Below are 18,779 nucleotides of genomic sequence, written 5' to 3'. Positions count from 1 at the left end.
CTCCAGCCTGGGCGACAGAGCGAGACTCTGTCTCAAAAAAAAAAAAAAAGTAAGTGCCACAGATAAGGCCAGAGGCTCAGAGAGTTGCCTAAGGCCACCCTGCCCATCCTGCCTGGCTTCCAAGTCTCTCCTCTGTGGGGCTGAGTCCTTGGACCGTGGTACCCACTGTTGAAGAGGACACTTCCACTGCTCCTGTCTTCACCTGCAGACACACTGCTCCCCCATTCCCTGAGGAACTAGAACTCACACATTCCTCTTCCCCAGCTCTCACACCCCTGTTCCATATCTGTCTCACCAAACAAGAGTGTAGGAGACCCCGGCTGGGGTGAGTGTGCGTGACTGCATAGCCCCTTCCACTGTCCGCCTCCTTTCAGGGCCCACCTGACCCCAGCCCTTCCTGGCACGTAATTGACAAAGTCCCAGCCAGATGATCTGGGCTGCTCACCTTGGCTGTGTCATACCCAGGCCCTTCCCTGCCCTGCTCCAGAGGGTTCCTCTGAAGGTGCGATTCCCACACGTGGGATCTCTGGGCCGAGGACAGAGACTCGCCTTCCTGCTCTATGGGCATGCTTGCCAGCCCACACACAGGCACCTTCAGCCCTGCAGGTCCCAGCAGGCTGCTTTCCACCAGCTGGCTCTCACAATGGTTTGAAGCTGCTTTTTCCTCTATCTTATTTGCCGTTCCCTCCAGCTTCCTGTCAGTTGCTAATTCAATCCTTTCCCTCTTTGATCTAAATCACCGATAAAATGTCAAACCACAGATCTGGCCCCCATGTGAGGCCAGGCAGGGGTGTCAAACAGGTTCCAACTTCGGAGACTGCGCTCCCTGGGACTATGACCTCAGTTTGTTCGCTTATAAAAGTAGGGCAACAAACTAAGTCGCTCATGAGGCTCAAGTGACTCTGCCGCCCTCAGCCCCTGGTGAACACTCACTGAACGCTAGAGACTGTGGCTAGGGTGCAGGAGGCCTCCCATCAGGCTCTGTTGATTCTGTCTAGCCCACATTTCTGGTTGTCGAACTTGGGGTGTGAGGACAGGCTTTGCCAAGCTTTGTTGGCATTGCGGACAATACGTGTATAGATTCTGACTGAAGCCTTGGCCAAGGAAGCCATCAACAGTGGTACCAATGTTAACTTTATTATTATTATCATTTCTAGTGACAGAGTCTCACTCTGTTGCTCAGGCTGGAGTGCAGTGGTTTCAATCATAACTCACTATAACCTCAAACTCCTGGTCTCAAGTGATCCTCCCACCTCAGCCTCCTGAGTAGCTAGGAATACAGGTGTGCCACAATGCCTGGCTATTTTTTTGTGAAATTGTTTTTATAGAGAGGGTCTCACTATGTTGCCTAAGCTGGTTTCTCACTGTTGGCTTCAAGAGACCTGCCTTGGCCTCCCAAAGTGCTTGGAGTATAGACATAAGCCACCACACCTGACCCAATGTTAAGTTTAAAGTTAGTTTTTTCCCTCCTGGCCTTACTCTTGTCACTTTTCTATCTGCCACTGGGTCCAGGGTCCATCCTGGGGCTCCCACCCTTCTTGGAGAAGGAGAATGCACCCAAGTCCTGGTAGTGTTCAGTTCTTCCAGGCCCATCAGAGCTGGTCACAGTTGCAGGACTGGCCTGGCGGTCCTCTGTGCTGGGCTCTGTTCTTAGTCCACACTTAAGTTCTTGTAGCAGCACCCAGCACCTTGGAGGCTGTCATTGTCAGCCAGCTCTTTTTTTTTTGAGACGGAGTCTCGCTCAGTCGCCCAGGCCGGAGTGCAGTGGCCGGATCTCAGCTCACTGCAAGCTCCGCCTCCCGGGTTTACGCCATTCTCCTGCCTCAGCCTCCCGAGTAGCTGGGACTACAGGCACCCGCCACCTCGCCCGGCTAGTTTTTTGTATTTTTTAGTAGAGACGAGGTTTCATCGTGTTAGCCAGGATGGTCTCGATCTCCTGACCTCGTGATCCGCCCGTCTCGGCCTCCCAAAGTGCTGGGATTACAGGCTTGAGCCACCGCGCCCGGCCTGTCAGTTCCTTCTTAATTCCACCGATTGCACATTTTCCAGACTGAAGTCACTGCTTGGTCCAGACAGGAACAAAGAAAGCCATAGCTGCTTGCTGGGACCTCCTCTTCTCTGAGCTGCCAGGTTCAGAAAGCCCTCTGTGCCTGTGTGGTCACCAGCATCTACCACCAGTCTTCCTGCCTTCTGTGCCTTCTATGCCAGTTTCTTCATGCCATCTTTTGTGCATGTAAAATCCTGAAGTCTTCCAAGAGCATTAGTGGGAGTGAACTGAGTGCTCGCAGTAGCTTTTCCGTGTCTGTTGTTAACCCTTCCAGCAGTTCTTGAGGGTTCACCTCAACACAGCTTTAAGAAGAGGGCAGCTGAGGGCTGAGTCCCTGGCTGAATGAAGAAGGGTCAGGCCTGGCCCTGAGACCACCCCTCAGAAATGTACCTGATACAACTAGCATCTCCTGTAGAGTCCTCAACTTCCTCCTTGTTGGGGAGTACTAGCTTATTCTGCCTTGGAGTGTCTTGCTGTTGTCCTGGGCTATGCTACTGTTTGCCCTCTGCCCGGTACTCACTCCAGTTGTAGCTGAGCTGTTTGAAACCTGCTCTCCTAAGTTCTGGGGAAAATCTGGGCCCTCCTCTAGCTGATGCTGTCAGCAGGACAGGCCATTGATTATTTGAGGGCCCTATTGCTTCCTTCCTTCAGGCAATTCTTCATGGGCCTGCTCTGGGAGCCCTTGGCCCTGGGAGGTGGAACTCTGCCCAGCTTTAATGGTGGAATACGCAGGGGGAGTATCTCCCTGAGTCTCCTGCCTCACCAGACGCTGTGAGGCCCCTGCCTGGGCTGTGGATTGGGGTTGGGGAGGGCGGCATGGGATCCCCGGGTCCCATCTCACTGGCTGTGCATCCCTGTACTGCACCCCAGGCCTATGTGCTTCGTGAAGCAGCTCGAGGTCCCTCCATATGGGAGCTACCGGCCCAACGTGGCCCCTACCACGCCCAGGGCCAACTTGGCCAAGGAGCTGGAGAAGTTCTCCAAGGTCACCTTTGACTACGCAAGTTTCGATGCTCAGGTTTTTGGCAAACGCATGCTTGCCCCAAAGATTCAGACCAGCGAAACCTCACCTAAAGCCTTTCAATGTAAGTTGGGGAGAATTGTCGTTGTTTCTCTTCCGTGTTGCTCCTGGGAGGGGCAGGATTCAAGGGGCAGTGGAGGAGGGACCGTCTCGAGGAGCTACTAGGGAGGGAATCTCCACCCTCGTGAGGGGACCATGATGCAGGCTGGAGGCCTCAGCTGTCCCAGTGGGTACTGTGGCGGCTTTCTTGGGGCCTGCGTCTCACTCCTGCTGCCACCTTCATGTTCACCATTAACATTTATGTGTCTCCTAATTATTTGTGAAACAAAACCCAGATCTGTTACGAGTGTGTGTCTCCGAAGACTTCAGAGCAACTCCACTAACATGGTTCACCCTGGGAGACCCCACTCTCCGCACTGTCCTCATGCTACCTGTTTAATCCCAATGCAGCCGGGCGTCCATTTCCCAGCACTGCCTCTGGGGAGGGTCAGACTGTGGGCTGGGTGGGGCCAGATGACTACGGGGCTGGGCCCAGTGCCCTGGCGCGAAGCCATTGGTCTCCTGGTGGGGACCGTCTTACCGGATACAATGTGTTATTTGTGACATTAGTGACAAATTTTCTGAGTAATTGTACTGACAAAAATCATTCCTACAAATCTTTAAGAACAATCCTTTCTGTCTTGTCTTGTCACTTACGTCCTAGTTTGAAATAAGCTCATTAGCCCTGAAATGCACGTGGAATGGAAAAGCATTTGGTGCACACACGAGATTGGGAGGGGCGTTTTGTTTCAGATGTTGTCAGCCCGAAACATGACAGTAATGAGTCTGATTGCGGCAGCTCCAGTGGGGTGTGACTCTCCTCCTAACTCTGGCAGAGCCTGCTCGTTCGGGCGGTGGACTTCCTGCCTCCGGGCACACACGCCTACTTGGATGAGGGAACGCAGTGGTACCAGTGGAGAGGGGACCACACGATAAGCTTTCCAATATATCTAGACCTTTCTGGATATACTGGTGACATCGTGATTGCTGAGAACATCGTGCATGAGAGTGATTTTGCGGCTACAGTACAATTACTAGAAAAGATAACATTCCGTGCCTTCATTCGCCATGTTCATTTGAGCAGTCATGTTACTTTTTTGAGGCAGTGATGGTTATAAATATGGGTACACCCCTTTGAGATGATGTCACAAATTTTTCCTATTTGGGCGATACGGCACACTCATCCTATTTACAGAATGCTTCAGTTTCTGATAGACAAGTTATTTTTGTTTGAAATATCAGGGCTGCTGGAATGTCTTGGAGGCTTTTATTCTTTTTGCCCAAATTTTCACTGAGCCAGAAATGAGATTGTCTCCTCAAGTCCCCTAGAGGAGGGTGGGTGGGAATGAGGTGTGTGAGGACATGGGACTGGGGTGGGTGGCCAAGCCCCTGGCCCACTTCGACATAGCTGTGCCCTGGGCCCTCGAATCGCTCCCAAAGTCCCCCCTCCCCACTGACTTGTCTGCATTGCTGCCTCTTTTCAAGTTGTGTATCAGCCTCTGGTGTTGTTCCCTTTTTGCAGCCAAACCTTTCCCAAAGGCCTCTTCCCCCAGGCACAGCCCCTCCAGTAGTTATGTGAGGAGCACTTCATCCTCTTCTGCAGGCTTTGACTACTCACACGATGCCGAGGCTGCACACATGGCTGCCACTGCCATCCTGAACCTCTCCACACGCTGCTGGGAGATGCCTGAGAACCTCAGCACGAAGCCACAGGACCTCCCCAGCAAGGTCAGTGCATCCGCCTTTCTTGGGAGAGGTGAGTTGGTGGAATTTGCAGTCAGGCCCACCTGCTGTCCGCACAAAATGTCCCTAGGAATGGCTCGTGTCTAGCTGGCAATTCTCATTCTTTACTTTTTCTCCCTCCTGGCCCTGGCCCCAAGGACCGCAGAGCTTGGATGGGTCCACCAAGAGAACCTGGTGTGCTGAGCGAAGGGGGACCAAGGGCTGTGAGCACAAGTTCCCATGTGTCTCCCCCTCTGACTGTGAGGTTGTGCACACACGGTGCGCCCACGTGTCTCCCTCTGAGCCTGAGGGTGGTGCACACACATTCCCAGGTGTCTCCTTCTGAGTCCAGGGCGGTACACGTGCCCTGTTCACATGTGTTTTCCGCAGAGTCTTGTGGTTACTGACACGCTCTCCTTGCTCAGAGGACCTGGTCCTACCCATGTTTATGACATGTCCTGAGGGACTGGGTTTTGTGCTGTTGGAAGGCAAGAGGAATTGCAGGGCCTCCTTCATGGGAAATCAGGAAATGGCAGTTAGATTTTTCCCCTCTCGCTGCCTGTCTATCCATGTTGTTCTGCTTCCTTCTATGGGAACCAGTGTTTCCGACTCTGTACATTTGATTAAAATGTACCAGAAGGCACACACGGGAAGGGGCTGGAATCACTAACAGATTTCACCTTTGCAATTACAGTCTGTGGATATTGAGGTAGATGAAAATGGAACCCTGGACTTGAGCATGCACAAACACCGCAAGCGAGAACAGGCTTTCCCCAGCAGCAGCAGCTGCAGCAGCAGCCCCGGCGTGAAGTCTCCTGACACCTCCCAGCGCCAGAGCAGCACCAGCGCCCCCAGCAGCTCCATGACCTCTCCCCAGTCCAGCCAGGCCTCCCGCCAGGACGAGTGGGACCGGCCCCTGGACTACACCAAGCCTAGCCGCCTGAGAGAGGAGGAACCTGAGGAGGTGGGTGCAGGCGCCTGGGCAAGCAGTCAGGAGGCTGCTTGCCCTGCCTGAGGTTGTTGTAATGTTGGCTTTTCAAGGAAGCTCCTCCTCACAGGTTCTAGCAGAGCCTCAGGGGGAGACATCCCTTTTCGTGAAGGGGCCTTCATCTTCTGAGCGGCTGGGACTCAGGGGCCCACCCTCTGGGTGGGATTTTCAGCAGCAGGGCCAACCCTTCTTGTCTGTCAAGAAGGAGGTGGTCTTCTCACCCCTGTGGAGCGTGGCGGTCCGTACCAACGTGGGCACTCTGGAGGCATGGGGAGGAGAAAGGCGTCTTTCGGATCCCATGAGTTGACTGGGGAAAAGCTCAGGTTTCTTGGTTTTGAGCCTCCCACCACCATGGGCTTAGGATCGCCCATGGTGGGCAGTGCCAGGTCCCTGAGACCAGGACCACCCTGGCGTGGGTGTTGGAACTGTGATCTGGGAAGCAGAGGATCCTTCCCTTTTTAGTTATTCCCTAAAACATGTGAAAGAAGAGCCCTCAGAGGCTAATTCTGGGTTTTTTCCCAAGGAGGTGTGTGTCCTGAAGAGAAAAGTCCAGCTCTGAGGGCAGCCCAGGGTCCAGGTGGCAGCAGCGGCATGTGTGAGACTAGCAGGCTCCTCTCTCTCTCCCTCTCCTTCCCCTCCCCTAAAGCCCCTCAGGAGGTGGAAGGGGTCCCTGTGGAAGGAGCAGGGCCAGACCCTCAAGGAGGAATGAGGGAGGTGGGGCTAGGCCCCTATGAAGGGTGGGGGCTGGATCAGGCCCCTCCATAATCCGGCCTCAGCAGGGAGCCAGACTTCCTCACCGGCTCTCACACCACCCTCAGGTCGCCCCATTTTATAGAGGAGGAGCCTGGGAACCCAGGACAAGTTCCAATTGTCCGAAGACTGTTATTATGCTGGGCCGCGGGCTTCAAGGGCATTTCCTCATTTGATCCCGTGAGGGACTGCTGTTACCTCAAGTTTAAAAGAGTGGCACCTGGGCCCTAGGAGCCTGAGCCACCTGCCTGGGACACATGCGAGTGCTTGTCAGGACTGGAATTTGAGCTCTGGTTACAGCATCCTGCAGAATGTTGGCCTTCTGACCCTTCGTGGACCCCTGGCCCCTCCGTGGGGGGGACTGTGCCCTGCTTACCTGTGTCCATAGCACTGAGCCTCCATACCCAGCATTCAGTTTGAAGCCTTTATCAAGTACCTGCCATGGTCAAGGCATCGCACGGGTGGGCGTGTCGGGCCAGGTGGTTTCAAGGCCACTGCAATGATTGTAATTTGTATATTATTACCCTCGTTGTGCCGTCTCATCTTCGTGGCATTTCAGTAACACTTATTTAGTGCTTACTGTCTATTGAGTGCCATCCCTGGCTCTGAAGGGACAGTATCCTGATGTTTACACTGTGGAGTGACGTGGTGGAGGGGACCCACACACCTGAGGCCAGGGAGGGTGTCAGGAGCCTGCCACACTGGGCAGCACCAGGACTTCTCATTTTTAGGGCAAGCCAGGAGCTCTGGCTGAAGTGGGGGAGGGATCCGGCCCCTCGGGGGTGTTGTCTTGTGTGTTTTGCTGGGGAGTTAAGTCTTCCTCCCTTATCCAGAAGACAGGAGACTCCAGGCACTGTCCTGAAGGGTTCCTCTCCCTCGCCCACCGGGTTGGGCGCCCAGACCTCCCCGCCAGCCGGTTAAAACATCTCCCTGCTGGTTTTTTGCAGTCAGAGCCAGCAGCCCATTCTTTTGCTTCTTCTGAAGCAGATGACCAGGAAGTGTCGGAAGAGAATTTTGAGGAGCGGAAGTATCCGGGGGAAGTCACCCTGACCAACTTTAAGCTGAAGTTTCTCTCCAAGGACATAAAGAAGGAGCTGCTCACGTGAGTCCCTGCTTTGGCTGGCACAGCTCCTAGGAGACCCTCTGTGGCCTGGGGAGGAACAGGCCCCAGTCCCGACCCGTGATGAGGGGGTCTGCTCAGGCTTCCTCCGACCTGTCCTGACCACCTTGATCCGGGCGGCCTGCGACAGGAGCCAGAGCAGTCAGAGGTTTCCCAACACCTTTGCGTTGTGGTTGGCTTTACTGCAATCTTCTAAAAGTGATTAAGAACAAAGAAATTCCCTGGCCAAGCTTACCAAGCAGGACAGAGCAGAGCAGGGACAGAGTGGAGGAGAGTTCCTCAGAGAGCTCCACTGGAAGCCCTCGGGGCAGCCAGAGGCCCAGCCCTCTCCCCGAGGCCGCAGCTGGGCACGTTCTGCCCAGGGCTCCGTGGCCAAAGCCTAGAATGCACTGCCTTAGGGCTCACCACCCTCAACTCTGTCATGCTGGCTGGCCCAGATGCTGTGTGTCTGAGCTGGTCCGCACGGGGCTGGAACAGTCAAAGTTGCTGATGGATAATGGTCAGATGTCAGTGACCTTCAGGTCAGCCTTCATTGCCAGCCACCTCTCCTAGGGGACTGTGAGAGGCTGTGCCTGGCACCTGCTCCACAGGTGATCCACCTCTCACATGTGCTCAGAGTACATGTCTGGGGTCCCTCTTCTCCCCACCCTGAACCCCTCTTGTACCCTCACACCTGTGTCTTGCCCTCCTGGGAGCGGCTGGATCCAGGGAAGGCCTTGCTGCCTCAGGGCCTGGAAAAGGGAAGGAGCTCCCTGCCTAAATATTCACGGGCACATACACGGGCACACACAGCATGTGCGTCACAGGCATCCTAACTTTAAGCTCAACTTTGGTTACCTTTTACTTCTTGAGTTAAGTTGTGTGGGAGAAACTTCCAGCCTGAGAGGCACCGGCTGTCCTCCAAGAACTGAGGGGAGGAGGAGCCACGAGCCAGGAGCGGGCATCAGTCGCCCTCGCAGAGCAGGCTTAGCCTGGGGAACAGGTACACACCACTCTCTGGTCTGACACTCTTTTTCCTTTGTCCAGCTGTCCCACCCCTGGCTGTGATGGCAGCGGCCACATCACTGGGAACTATGCCTCCCACCGCAGGTTTGTCTCCCGCTCGGGTCTGTCTGGCCTGGGTGCTTCTTGGTGGGTCTTCCTCCGCTCCTCCTCCTCTGCTCCCCTCTTTGGCTTACCCCAATATCCCATCTCTTCTCTTTCAGCCTCTCTGGTTGCCCTCTTGCTGACAAGAGCCTCAGAAACCTCATGGCTGCCCACTCTGCTGACCTCAAGTATGTTTGCGCTCCCTGACCTCCTGTCTCTTGGGCGGCACCCTCGCTTTGCTCTCCTTCCATGAGGCTCCTGCCAAAATCAGCCTTCTCCAAGGTGCCAAGCCTCAGCTGGCCCTAGCTCTCCTGAGATGGGCAGAGGGGCAGGGCCGTGGAGGGGCCGATTCTGCTTGGCTGGGGCTGCTCTGCCTGTGTTTCCCTGCTCTGAGCTCTGCTGTTCACCTCTCCGCTGGGGGCTAGGGGCTGCTGCAGGCTCCTGCACTGCTCTTGCCCCATTCCCCACCCTCCAGCCTCTCCTGAAGACCCCCGACAGGGCTGTTTGGGCCTGCCTTCTCACTTCCCTAGAGATTCAAGAAAAGCCCAGAACCGACCAGGGAATGTAAGCCCTGCCGTGGCTCGGCAGGCCGCAGGCTGTGTGGCTCTTGCTGAATGAACTGAACGCTGATAATGAAGAGAAAGCTCCTTGTCCTCCCCTCTCCTGTCATGCTCCAGCTGCTTCTGCCTTGGCCCTGATGCCCTTCCTCCATGCTTATGCCTTCTGTTTGCTGGGCTCACCCGTTTCTGCTTCTGCACCTCCCTGCCCCTACCTAACACATGGGCAGGGCAGGCCCTGCAGGCACCAGCTAGCCTGCTTGACAGTCCCGCACAGCCAGGCGCCAGCACCCAGAGGTTTCCAGGTATCAGTGTCCTCTTGGGGTTGGAGTCAGGGACTGTTATTGCCTTTGGTTTTCATGCCTCCAGTTGTGCTGTGACTCCACAGCCTCTGTGACCCTGAGCCACGGGGAGCACCTCCTGGGCACCGGGGTTGAGCTGAGGCCTTGGAGGAAGGGAGTCCCATTCTTGTCTCCTCAGGGCACCCCTCTCCGGGGGTGTCCCTCCCTCCCATAGCCCTCTGTGTTGGGGGCCCTGAATTCAGGTCAACACACCCTGTCTCATTCCATTCTGGGGCCAGACAGGATCCCGGGCACTGGTGCCCCTAACCCTAAGATGAGGAAATGAAATTGCTGAAGGCTTCTAGGGAGTTTAGCTGGCTCAGAGCTGGACAGAAAGCTCTGGGTCTCCCAGAGCCCCCACCAGCAGCCTTGTCTCTGTTTCTCTCTGGAGGCTGCCCTGGCCCCAGCAGCCAGGAGGAGTGTGTCATCAGGCCCTTCAGTTCCCACAGGGTGGGGTGCACCATCTCAGTTTCCTTCCTGGAAGTTAATAGCTTCAACATAAGCATTTTCTGAGTCTCAGATCACCACAGCCGATTCACACATTGACTTATTCATTCATTCGGCCCCTCACTTTGTCTAGTCCTAGAAACCCAGGAAACACTCAGTCCTGCAGCTTCTGGGACTGTCCTCTCTCCCTCTTTCCTTCTTCTCTTGCCATCTTTCTTGCATTCCTTTTTCCTTTTCCAATTCTGCTTTCTTTTCTATGATTAGTTCCCATGGTATTTCCCATTTGAGGGCCTGAATAATTGAAGGGCGAGAAATGTGGCTGTGTGCACCCAGTGGCCCCGATGTCACCGTGTCCTTTCTGTCCTGCTAAGTGGATGCCCAGGTGGATGAAAGGAGCTTGGCACGGTTCCGGCCTGGAGACACGGCCGTCTGGGAGAGTTAGTGCTTTTTTGAGACTAAGAGCCTGTGAAGAACTTTAACTCCAAACTTCTTTAGAAATAACGACCAAGAAAGTGAACCACTCATCAGCATCGGCAAGGTGTGGGCAGGCAGCCAAGGCCTCCAGGCTCCTTCAGAAGCTCCACTCTCCCCCAGGGGCCTTTCCATGGGAGGCCACTTCCTCTCCTCCCTCCGACCACTGCACGAGCTTGGGACGATGGTGGTCCTGCCCCGCCACGTGTCCTGATATAGCAACCTCTTTGCTCTCTGCCACCTCCTGTGTGAGGGGGCATCGGGCACTGGCTCCTGATCAGCCTTGTGGCAGCCATGGGTGAAGGTGGCCTTGGGAAAAATGAGGTTCCTTTCATGACCTCCCTGTCCACAACTGGCTGCAGTGACAGTCAGATGATGTGTGTTCTGTGTTTTAAGTGAATCCCAAGGGCGTTCACTCTTCCCTCCCATGTGTCTGATGTGGTCAAGGGCTGAGAGGACATGGTTGCCTCCGGCCACAGCCACACACACCTGCCAGGGCATGACAGGCTTTGTGCAGGGTGAAGAATGCCTGTCCACAGCACAGGGATGGGGCTTAGAGAGGTAAGACCTGGTGTGTATTGCCAAGGCAGAGGGTGTCCCTCAGACATGGTGCTCCCTTCTGCCCAGATGGGACACTCAGAAACAGGCAGTGGGAGGGGTGGAGGTGGCTCCAGATTCCTGCAGCTGACCCTGGGGGCCCACAGGGCCATGCTCCTCTGACTATGTGAGCACTTTCCTCTCTTGGACACAACTCTTGAGAAAAGCCATTGAATCCGGCCTCAGTGAGGAGGGCAGGATGGCCCCACCTGTGTGTTAGGTACCTGCCGGCCCCTTGGGAGTTATACCCCCACCTGAGACTCACTCACAGATGCCATCGGGGAGTATCTGCTCTGCTGCTGATGCCACTCACAGCCCAATGCTGTGCTCATCCCCGTCGAGGCCTGGAGCTGCTGTGGGTCTGTCACTCTGGCACTTGAGTGGCCACTTGCCCACCGCACTGAACCGGAGCTCTACCCGATGCTTTCCTGCCACTGAGACAAGGAGCTGGAGCCCCATGTGGCCCCTTGAACAGCTGTCAACCCAGGAAGGAGAGGCAGGCCATCTTCGGTTCTCTGGGCTGGCCAGCAAGGTATCCAACGTGTGGCCCACAGGGCGCGGATGAAGGAACCTGAGACTCCCCACGAGGGCACCCCGAGAAAACTCCTAGCGGCTGAAGAGAAGGTTGCAAGAGGTGGGGCCAGCCCTGCTGTGCCGCCATAGCCCTTTGGGTGCCAGGCTGTGCCCGGCCGCATCTTCCTCTAAGCGAGGAGATGTCCTGCCCCAGTGGCCAGATGTCACATGTGCTGGTGGAAGACTCCGGTGAGGAAGGGCCGGCAGCACGGAAAGTGAGACGTCCTCCCTGGGGTCTGAGCGCCACAGCAAAGTGCCCATGAGTAGCAGGTGATCTGGACACAAGCACTGAAGTCTTGCCTGGCTCCTACAGGGTCAGGATACTCGTGAGGGGTGAGGCACAGAGAGCAGCCCTGACGGGGGATGGATCTACTCGCACAATCAGGTCACCTCCTCCCACTGTAACATCAGCAGGAACTCACATATTTTTCCTCACTGGACATTCGGAAGAAAATAGCATCCGTGCTTGTAATATTAAAGTGGAATTTTGTACCACCTCACGTGATGCGCTCATCACATAGTTTTGTGTGTATAAAGTTGGACTTTTGTGCTTCTCCTCCTTAGTCTGCTGTAAGCTACTGGCTGTGTGAACTCTGAAGTCATGCCACACAACAGCCAGGCCTGGCATGGCCAGCACCATCTGCTATGCAGCAGGTGTGCAAAAAGCCCTCTGTTCATTTACCAGCCCATGGTGGCAACTCCTTGTGAGGGCAAGCTCCCAGCCCGTCCAGGAAGATGTACTGGTCTTAGGATCTGGAGAACTCATGCTTGAAGTTATGGCTCAGATGTGCTCTGAATGCCTTTAGTGCAGCCTAGACCCTACAGAAGTCCAAGCTGGGAGCCCTTCGTGTCCTTGGGCTGCTGTGGACCCTGTAGGCCTGTCCCAGTGCCCAGGTTTGGTGTCTGGGTGTAAACCAATGCTGGAGCAGCAGTTGGCTGCTGTCCTCTCAGACTTCCTGGTCTCCCTTGGGGAGACAGGGGAGAAAAGTACTGAACCCCCGAGATGATCTCTTCAGACCCCTGTTGCTGGCAGTAGGCAGCTGGGGTGAACATCAGTGATGTTCCTCTGTGGACAAGGGAATGTGAGTGGGCTCACTCAAGGGCTGCGCCCGGAAGGCTTTCCTCTGGGAGTCCCAGGGCTCTGGGCCGGGGCTAAACGTCTTCACGGGCTCTGGTTCCAGTTCTGCTTTCCTCTGCAGGTGTCCCACGCCTGGCTGTGACGGCTCTGGCCATATCACAGGGAACTACGCTTCACACCGGAGGTGAGCCTGCCACGCCCTCAAGTCCTGGGCCCCAGGGGTGGGTAGAGAATCTCTTCCTTAGATGAAGATTGGAAGACACTAATGTTGCTGACCGCTGGAGTCCATTTCCATCTCTTTAATCTGAATTGTTGCCATTTCCAGAACCTGATTAGGTTGCCCTCTGCAGTAAGATAAAAGACAAAGCGTCAGGGTTAGGGGCTCATGGAAATGCTTCTCCTTCTGACCCTGCTGCCTCGTGCGAAGGCTCCATGTCTGTGGTTTCTGCTTCTTACAACGGATCCATCAGTTGCCCTCATTCTCTCCCACCCCAACCTGGGGTCACAGAGCGTGAGGGGCGAGGATGAGATGAACGGGGGTGAGAAGCCGCTGTTCTAGCACTAAGGTGGCCTTTTTTCCTCTTTCAAAATCAGCTTGTCCGGCTGCCCTCGTGCAAAGAAAAGTGGAGTCAAGGTGGCACCCACCAAGGACGACAAGGAGGACCCCGAGCTGATGAAGTACGTTGGGCCATGCTGGCTCTTTCATTGCTTTGCAGAATTGAGATTTTCCTGTGTTTTATAATGTAAAAAATGCCTGCTAGAGTCTCTTTTCATTAATACAATGGGTCACCTAGCTGATCAATGGCAACTTCCGTTTTTATGGAAGCTCTCATGCTGCACGTTGGCACCTGTGAAGATGTGAGCCCTGGGTGTCGTACGGAGGGCATGGGTGCCAGAGCCTCCGGGTTTCTCAGGTCTGGAGTATGTGATGGGGCTGGGAGAGGCAGAGCACCCTTCACACCTGGGAGTGGGCCCAGGGCCTTGCAACCTACAGACTTTTGTCTGCAGGAAAGGTGAGGTGCAGAAGTCAAGGAGAAGAGGGTGGTTAGAAAGACGTTGAAGCTTCAAATCCCATGTGTCCGTCCACCCACACACCTATGCAGAGAGCTGGTAGATTGAGAGAGCTGGGAGGATCTAAACTGGACACCAGACACTGTTGGCTGAAGGAGAGAACATCCTTGGCCTTAAGTGACCCAAAGTCCTTGAGGCAAAAAGAATCTCCTCTGTAGCTCTCCCCACTGGGGCAGGGTGGGGCTGACGTGTCTTTGTGGGGCTCACAGGGGAGCCCTGACTCTGCGTTGTCTTACTCGGTGGGGGTTTGTGTCCTCGCAAGCCTATTCTCCCAATAGGGGATGGGTCCCCTGCACTGCCCACTTGTAGGTGGGGGCAATGCTTTGCCACAGACTCGAACCGGGCGGCCCACTGGCCAATGTGCCCAGGACCGAGGTACTTTCAGAGCTGACATCTGGCAAAACGGGCAGTGGGTTCCCCAGCAGGTGAGCGGCGGAAGTGATGGCTCTGGACACTTTGTTGCCCGGGGCCTTAGGGCTGGCTTGGTCGGGACACGGCCCTACTATGCCCACAGGAAGCAGGTTGTGCTGATTGTGTTACCTGCTGGGCCAAGGGCAGGCGGACCTCACCCCCGGGGAGGGGGCAACTTGGCCGAGATTGGGTTGCCCCTCTTGGTAGCTCGCTCCAGCTGTGCCCCTGGAGGAACCTAACTGACCAACATCACACCCTTCGGAAGGGCTGGCCCCACCAGCTGTTTGGTGTAATAGGCTGTGGCTTGTTTATTTTTTACAATAAAACTGTAATGAATGCTAAATTAACAATGCAAAATTTGAGGTTGTTAGTACTATGAAGGCCGCACACTAAATGCTGAGGTGTAGAAAAAACATTTTGCCCCTGAGAATCTGGGAATTTGCTATGATCATATAAGTGCAACACCTTTATGGATTTGGCAAGGATCCTGCTGGCAGGGATATTACAAGTGAATCGTGCTGCATTTGCAGATGACTAAAATCAAGATCAGCGTTTTTCAAATTAATCAGGAAAAACGGTTTTCCTTTCTAATGTGCTGTCAACTTAGCTTTAAAAAAAACAAGAGTTCTGCAGCCAAGTGGAGCCTCGACTTTGAGAAACAACACTTCAGCATTTGCAGGATAGACGAAGTTCCTAGTGGCTCCACGGCAGAGGGAACCTGACCACATAACGCCTCCGTTTTACAGGGGTTTGCCTCCCCAGCCATAAACTTTTACTGCATTTATAATTGCCCAACGTCTTTAAACAGATGCAGATCGAAGCAGAAACTCGAATGGATGTGTCAGGTCTTGCTGAGGGATGGGATGTTGTCAGCGTGCATGAGCTGTGATCTGGAGAGCCTGGTGGAGCAAGTCCTTTTTATGACGTCTCAGGCCTGCACTATTTAAAACTGAGTCACAACAGGCACTTGGTGGTAAATCCCTTTGCCACAGCTTTATAACTGGTCATAAAAGTCCTGCGGAGGTGCCACCATGGGAGTCAAGAGGCGAATGTCCCCCTGCCCTGCCCATTGTCCCCAGAGGGGAGCCCACACTTCCCTGGCCACACAGACACCCGACAAATGAAATGCACCTCTGGTTCCTGGTCCTGGCCATGTTTCTCCTGTCACTGGCACACATGGCTTCTGCCCCCCAATATGTGACAGGAAACACTAGCTCACCCGAGACGCACAGAGGCCTCACCGGCTCAGTGCCCGCACCCCTGCCCCAGCACGTCTCAACACGATGTCCCTGACGGCTTGAAAGTCTCCACACACGGTGTTGTGAGAAAGAGAAGATACCTGAAATCTGAAGTCCTCTCCATATATATGATCCAGGGGAACAAAAACAGTTTCCCTTGATGAAGGGGACTAGTGTTTTGCAAGAAAGGGAGTAAAAATAATTCAGATTTGGGCCAGGCGCTGTGGCTCATGCCTGTAATCCCAGCATTTTGGGAGGCCGAGGTGGGCGGATCACCTGAGGTCAGGAATTTGAGACCAGCCTGGCCAACATGGTGAAACCCCATCTCTACTAACAATACAAAAATCAACTGGGTGTGGTGGCGGGCACCTGTAATCCCAGCTACTTGGGAGGCTGAGGCAGGAGGATTGCTTGAAGCCAGGAGGTGGAGGTTGCAGCGAGCTGAGATCGTGCCACTGCACTCCAGCCGGGGCAACAGAGTGAGACTCCATCTCAATAATAATAATAATAATAATAATAATAATAATAATAATAATAATAATAATAATTCAGACTCGACCGTGTAGAGTAACTGAAGAGCCACCTCCCATTTGGCCAGTGCCTCTTCCTAGCCCAGGTCCTCACCTCAGGGTCGGCTGTGCCTGGCACAGGTGCCCCCCAGGGCCCCATGGCTGGGAGGCATCCCCGTCTGAGGGGGGTGGACATTGAATGAGAACTTCCCAAAGCCCCCACAGGGGCCGCTGGCAGTGTCTCTGCTCTGGATGGGGCTGAGATGGCCTTGGACTGCTCAGGGAATGTCCTGTAAGTGTCTGAGGGCTGGGGGGGTGGGATGAGCAACAAAGGGAAAAGCGCCCCGAGAGGGGCCTGTGGAGAGAGAGAAAGCAGGGCCCTGGCCGAGGTGGCTGGGAAGTGCCCGAAATGGCAGCTTCAGAGTGAGGCCAGTGTCGGGGCAAGGAGCCGGATGCTGCCCTCCCTGCCCAGGCCTCGTTGACCTCCCACTGAGTAGCGCAGCCCTGTGCCCCCATCTCACCCCTGCAGCAGGAGCCCCTGCCACTGCCCCCGCCCCCCGCTCCCGTCCTCCGGAGCTTCCTGCTCTGACCGTGACTTCCCTGTATCCCCGTGGGTCTCTTTGTAAATGGAGCAATGTCCTCTCTTGGGGTCTTGTGTTGCCAGGTAATCAGCACAGTTGAGCATGTGACAAATGGGAATTTGGATGAGTTTCATCGATGGAGAGATAAGAATGAGCCTTGCAGATTGAAGATCTTGTCCTAGGTTTGGAGTGGGTTCCTGGATGACGTGGGCCTTCAGATCCCCAAATCCTGGTCCAGGTCCTTCCCTGAGGCAGTAGGGACAGACACTCAGAGAGGTCTTGGGCCTGGGCCCTCTGCATTGTCACTGTCCTGTTTGTCTCTGACCCACACCGTGCTCGAGGCATTTGCCAATCTGAATTTATGTTATTTTCATAAGGGCCTCTATCCCTCTCCTGGAACACCCAGAACGAAGGAAAGGAAACCACCATGTAAGGCCAGCCTCAGGCAGGAGTGATTACGGGATGTCCTAGCGAGTCTCCCCCACATGAGGTCTGTGTTCTCCCTTCTAGAACATAGATCTCAGTTGTGTCAAAGCTGCAACATGTGTGGGCATTGCCCCCGATTGCACTGGCCTCAGTCTGGGAGGCTGTGGGGTGACAGGCCCCTGCTGCCCCTGAGCTCCCTGCTTAGGGTACCTTGTCATTCTCATGGATCCAGAGGCCCCCAGGCCTATGCTTGATGCTCCCGGGGAGTAGCCTCTGGGTGGTCTCAGCTGACAACACGGCCCCACATTGCTGAGGGACACAGAAGTGACTCCAGCAGCAAGGCTTGGAGTGAACCTGAGGGCAGCCCCCAGGCCCAGGGTCGTAGCTGCCGGAGGGCACGGAAAGAAGGTGGCTGCGGAGACTCCAGCCATACAGGGGCTGTGAGGCCAAGGCGGAAGAGGGAGCGTGGCCCTGCAGTCTTCACGTTCGGCCGGGAAGGGCCAGGTTCTTCCCTGAGGCTCCAGGACCTCAACTGCCCTCCCTGCCTCACTCAGAAGTCCTTTAATGTGTGATGCTGGGCTCTCTCGTGTCTGGCTTGGGAGCGTCTCCAGGCTTCTCCTCCCAACCCTTCGCCCCTGTACTCACCCTGGCCTTTCTGTGCCCAGGTGCCCAGTTCCAGGCTGTGTGGGGCTTGGTCACATCAGCGGAAAATACGCCTCTCACAGGAGCGCGTCCGGCTGCCCACTGGCCGCCCGCAGGCAGAAGGAAGGTTCCCTCAATGGCTCTTCATTCTCCTGGAAGTCCCTGAAGAATGAAGGACCGACCTGCCCCACCCCGGGCTGTGACGGCTCTGGCCACGCCAATGGGAGTTTCCTCACCCACCGGAGGTAACTGTGCCTGCAGGCCCTGCCCCTCTGCAGTCAGTAGGGACCCTCGCCTGGGGCCAGGGGCTGAAGCCAGACCAGCACTCCGTGTGACCAAAGGTTCTCAAGGGAAAGGCCAGGCCACATGGGTAGCGGCTGGGGGAGGCTAGTGGGTCCGTTGTGCCAGGTGATGCTGTTGGTTATGTCTTCGCCATGCGTCTTCCCTCACAAGCCACCCTTCCACATCCTGATGGAGTCCTTCCAGGCTGGGTGCGATGCTGGACACAGAGGCCACACATGAGCAGAGCCCTGGGTCTGACATGTTCTCTCAGCAGGCTGACAACTTCGCAGGAAAAGTGTGTCTCCTACACCTTTTGCCGTGTCTCTCCCAGGCACACCTCTTCTTTGAACTCTGGGCAGAGACCCCTGCCTGCTTTGCAAGGGAGCTGGCGACCCCTCACTGTCTGGAGGTGGGCCTGGGCAGCACTCACCACCTCTCACCTGCCCTCCAGCACCTGCTGTGGAGCTGAGGGACCTTGCTTCACCAGCCCCCACTTCCCGTGTGTGTCCTGTGGCGACAATATGTGCCTGGTCCCATCAGAAACCCTGTGTCTGGGCCTAGGGCCAATGCTGACTCTTCATTCCCTCCCCTGTCCCTCCCCTCCCCTTTTTCCCTCCTCCTTCCTCTCCCTTCTCCCTCCTTTCCTTTCCTCCCTCCCTTCCTCCTTTCCTTTCCCTCCCCTTTCCTCCCCTCTCCCTTCCCCTGTCCCTCCCCATTTCCTTCTTTCCCTTCCCTTCCCCTTCCCCTCCCCTCTCCCTCCCCTTTTCTTCCTTTCCCCTTCC

General features: G+C 55.4%; 1 protein-coding gene across 3 annotated transcripts in view; it reads left to right on the top strand.

Annotated features, from left to right (window-relative positions):
* Positions 1 to 18,779, top strand: part of MYT1 (myelin transcription factor 1) — an 86,457-nt gene that overhangs the window by 59,655 nt on the left and 8,023 nt on the right. For all 3 annotated transcript variants that reach the window (XM_011934416.1, XM_011934417.1, XM_011934418.1), the window contains exons 11-19: positions 2,918 to 3,132; positions 4,711 to 4,835; positions 5,524 to 5,793; positions 7,515 to 7,669; positions 8,714 to 8,776; positions 8,893 to 8,961; positions 12,959 to 13,021; positions 13,432 to 13,515; positions 17,739 to 17,960. In XM_011934416.1, the coding sequence (XP_011789806.1) occupies positions 2,918 to 3,132; positions 4,711 to 4,835; positions 5,524 to 5,793; positions 7,515 to 7,669; positions 8,714 to 8,776; positions 8,893 to 8,961; positions 12,959 to 13,021; positions 13,432 to 13,515; positions 17,739 to 17,960 (1,266 nt within the window). The remainder of the gene's footprint in view (positions 1 to 2,917; positions 3,133 to 4,710; positions 4,836 to 5,523; positions 5,794 to 7,514; positions 7,670 to 8,713; positions 8,777 to 8,892; positions 8,962 to 12,958; positions 13,022 to 13,431; positions 13,516 to 17,738; positions 17,961 to 18,779) is intronic.

The sequence above is a fragment of the Colobus angolensis genome, unplaced genomic scaffold (genome assembly GCF_000951035.1).
Source record: "Colobus angolensis palliatus isolate OR3802 unplaced genomic scaffold, Cang.pa_1.0 Scaffold136, whole genome shotgun sequence".
Classification (NCBI taxonomy): domain Eukaryota; kingdom Metazoa; phylum Chordata; class Mammalia; order Primates; family Cercopithecidae; genus Colobus; species Colobus angolensis.
Note: the sequence above shows the minus strand (reverse complement) of the source record. Positions and strands in the feature narration are given on the sequence as shown.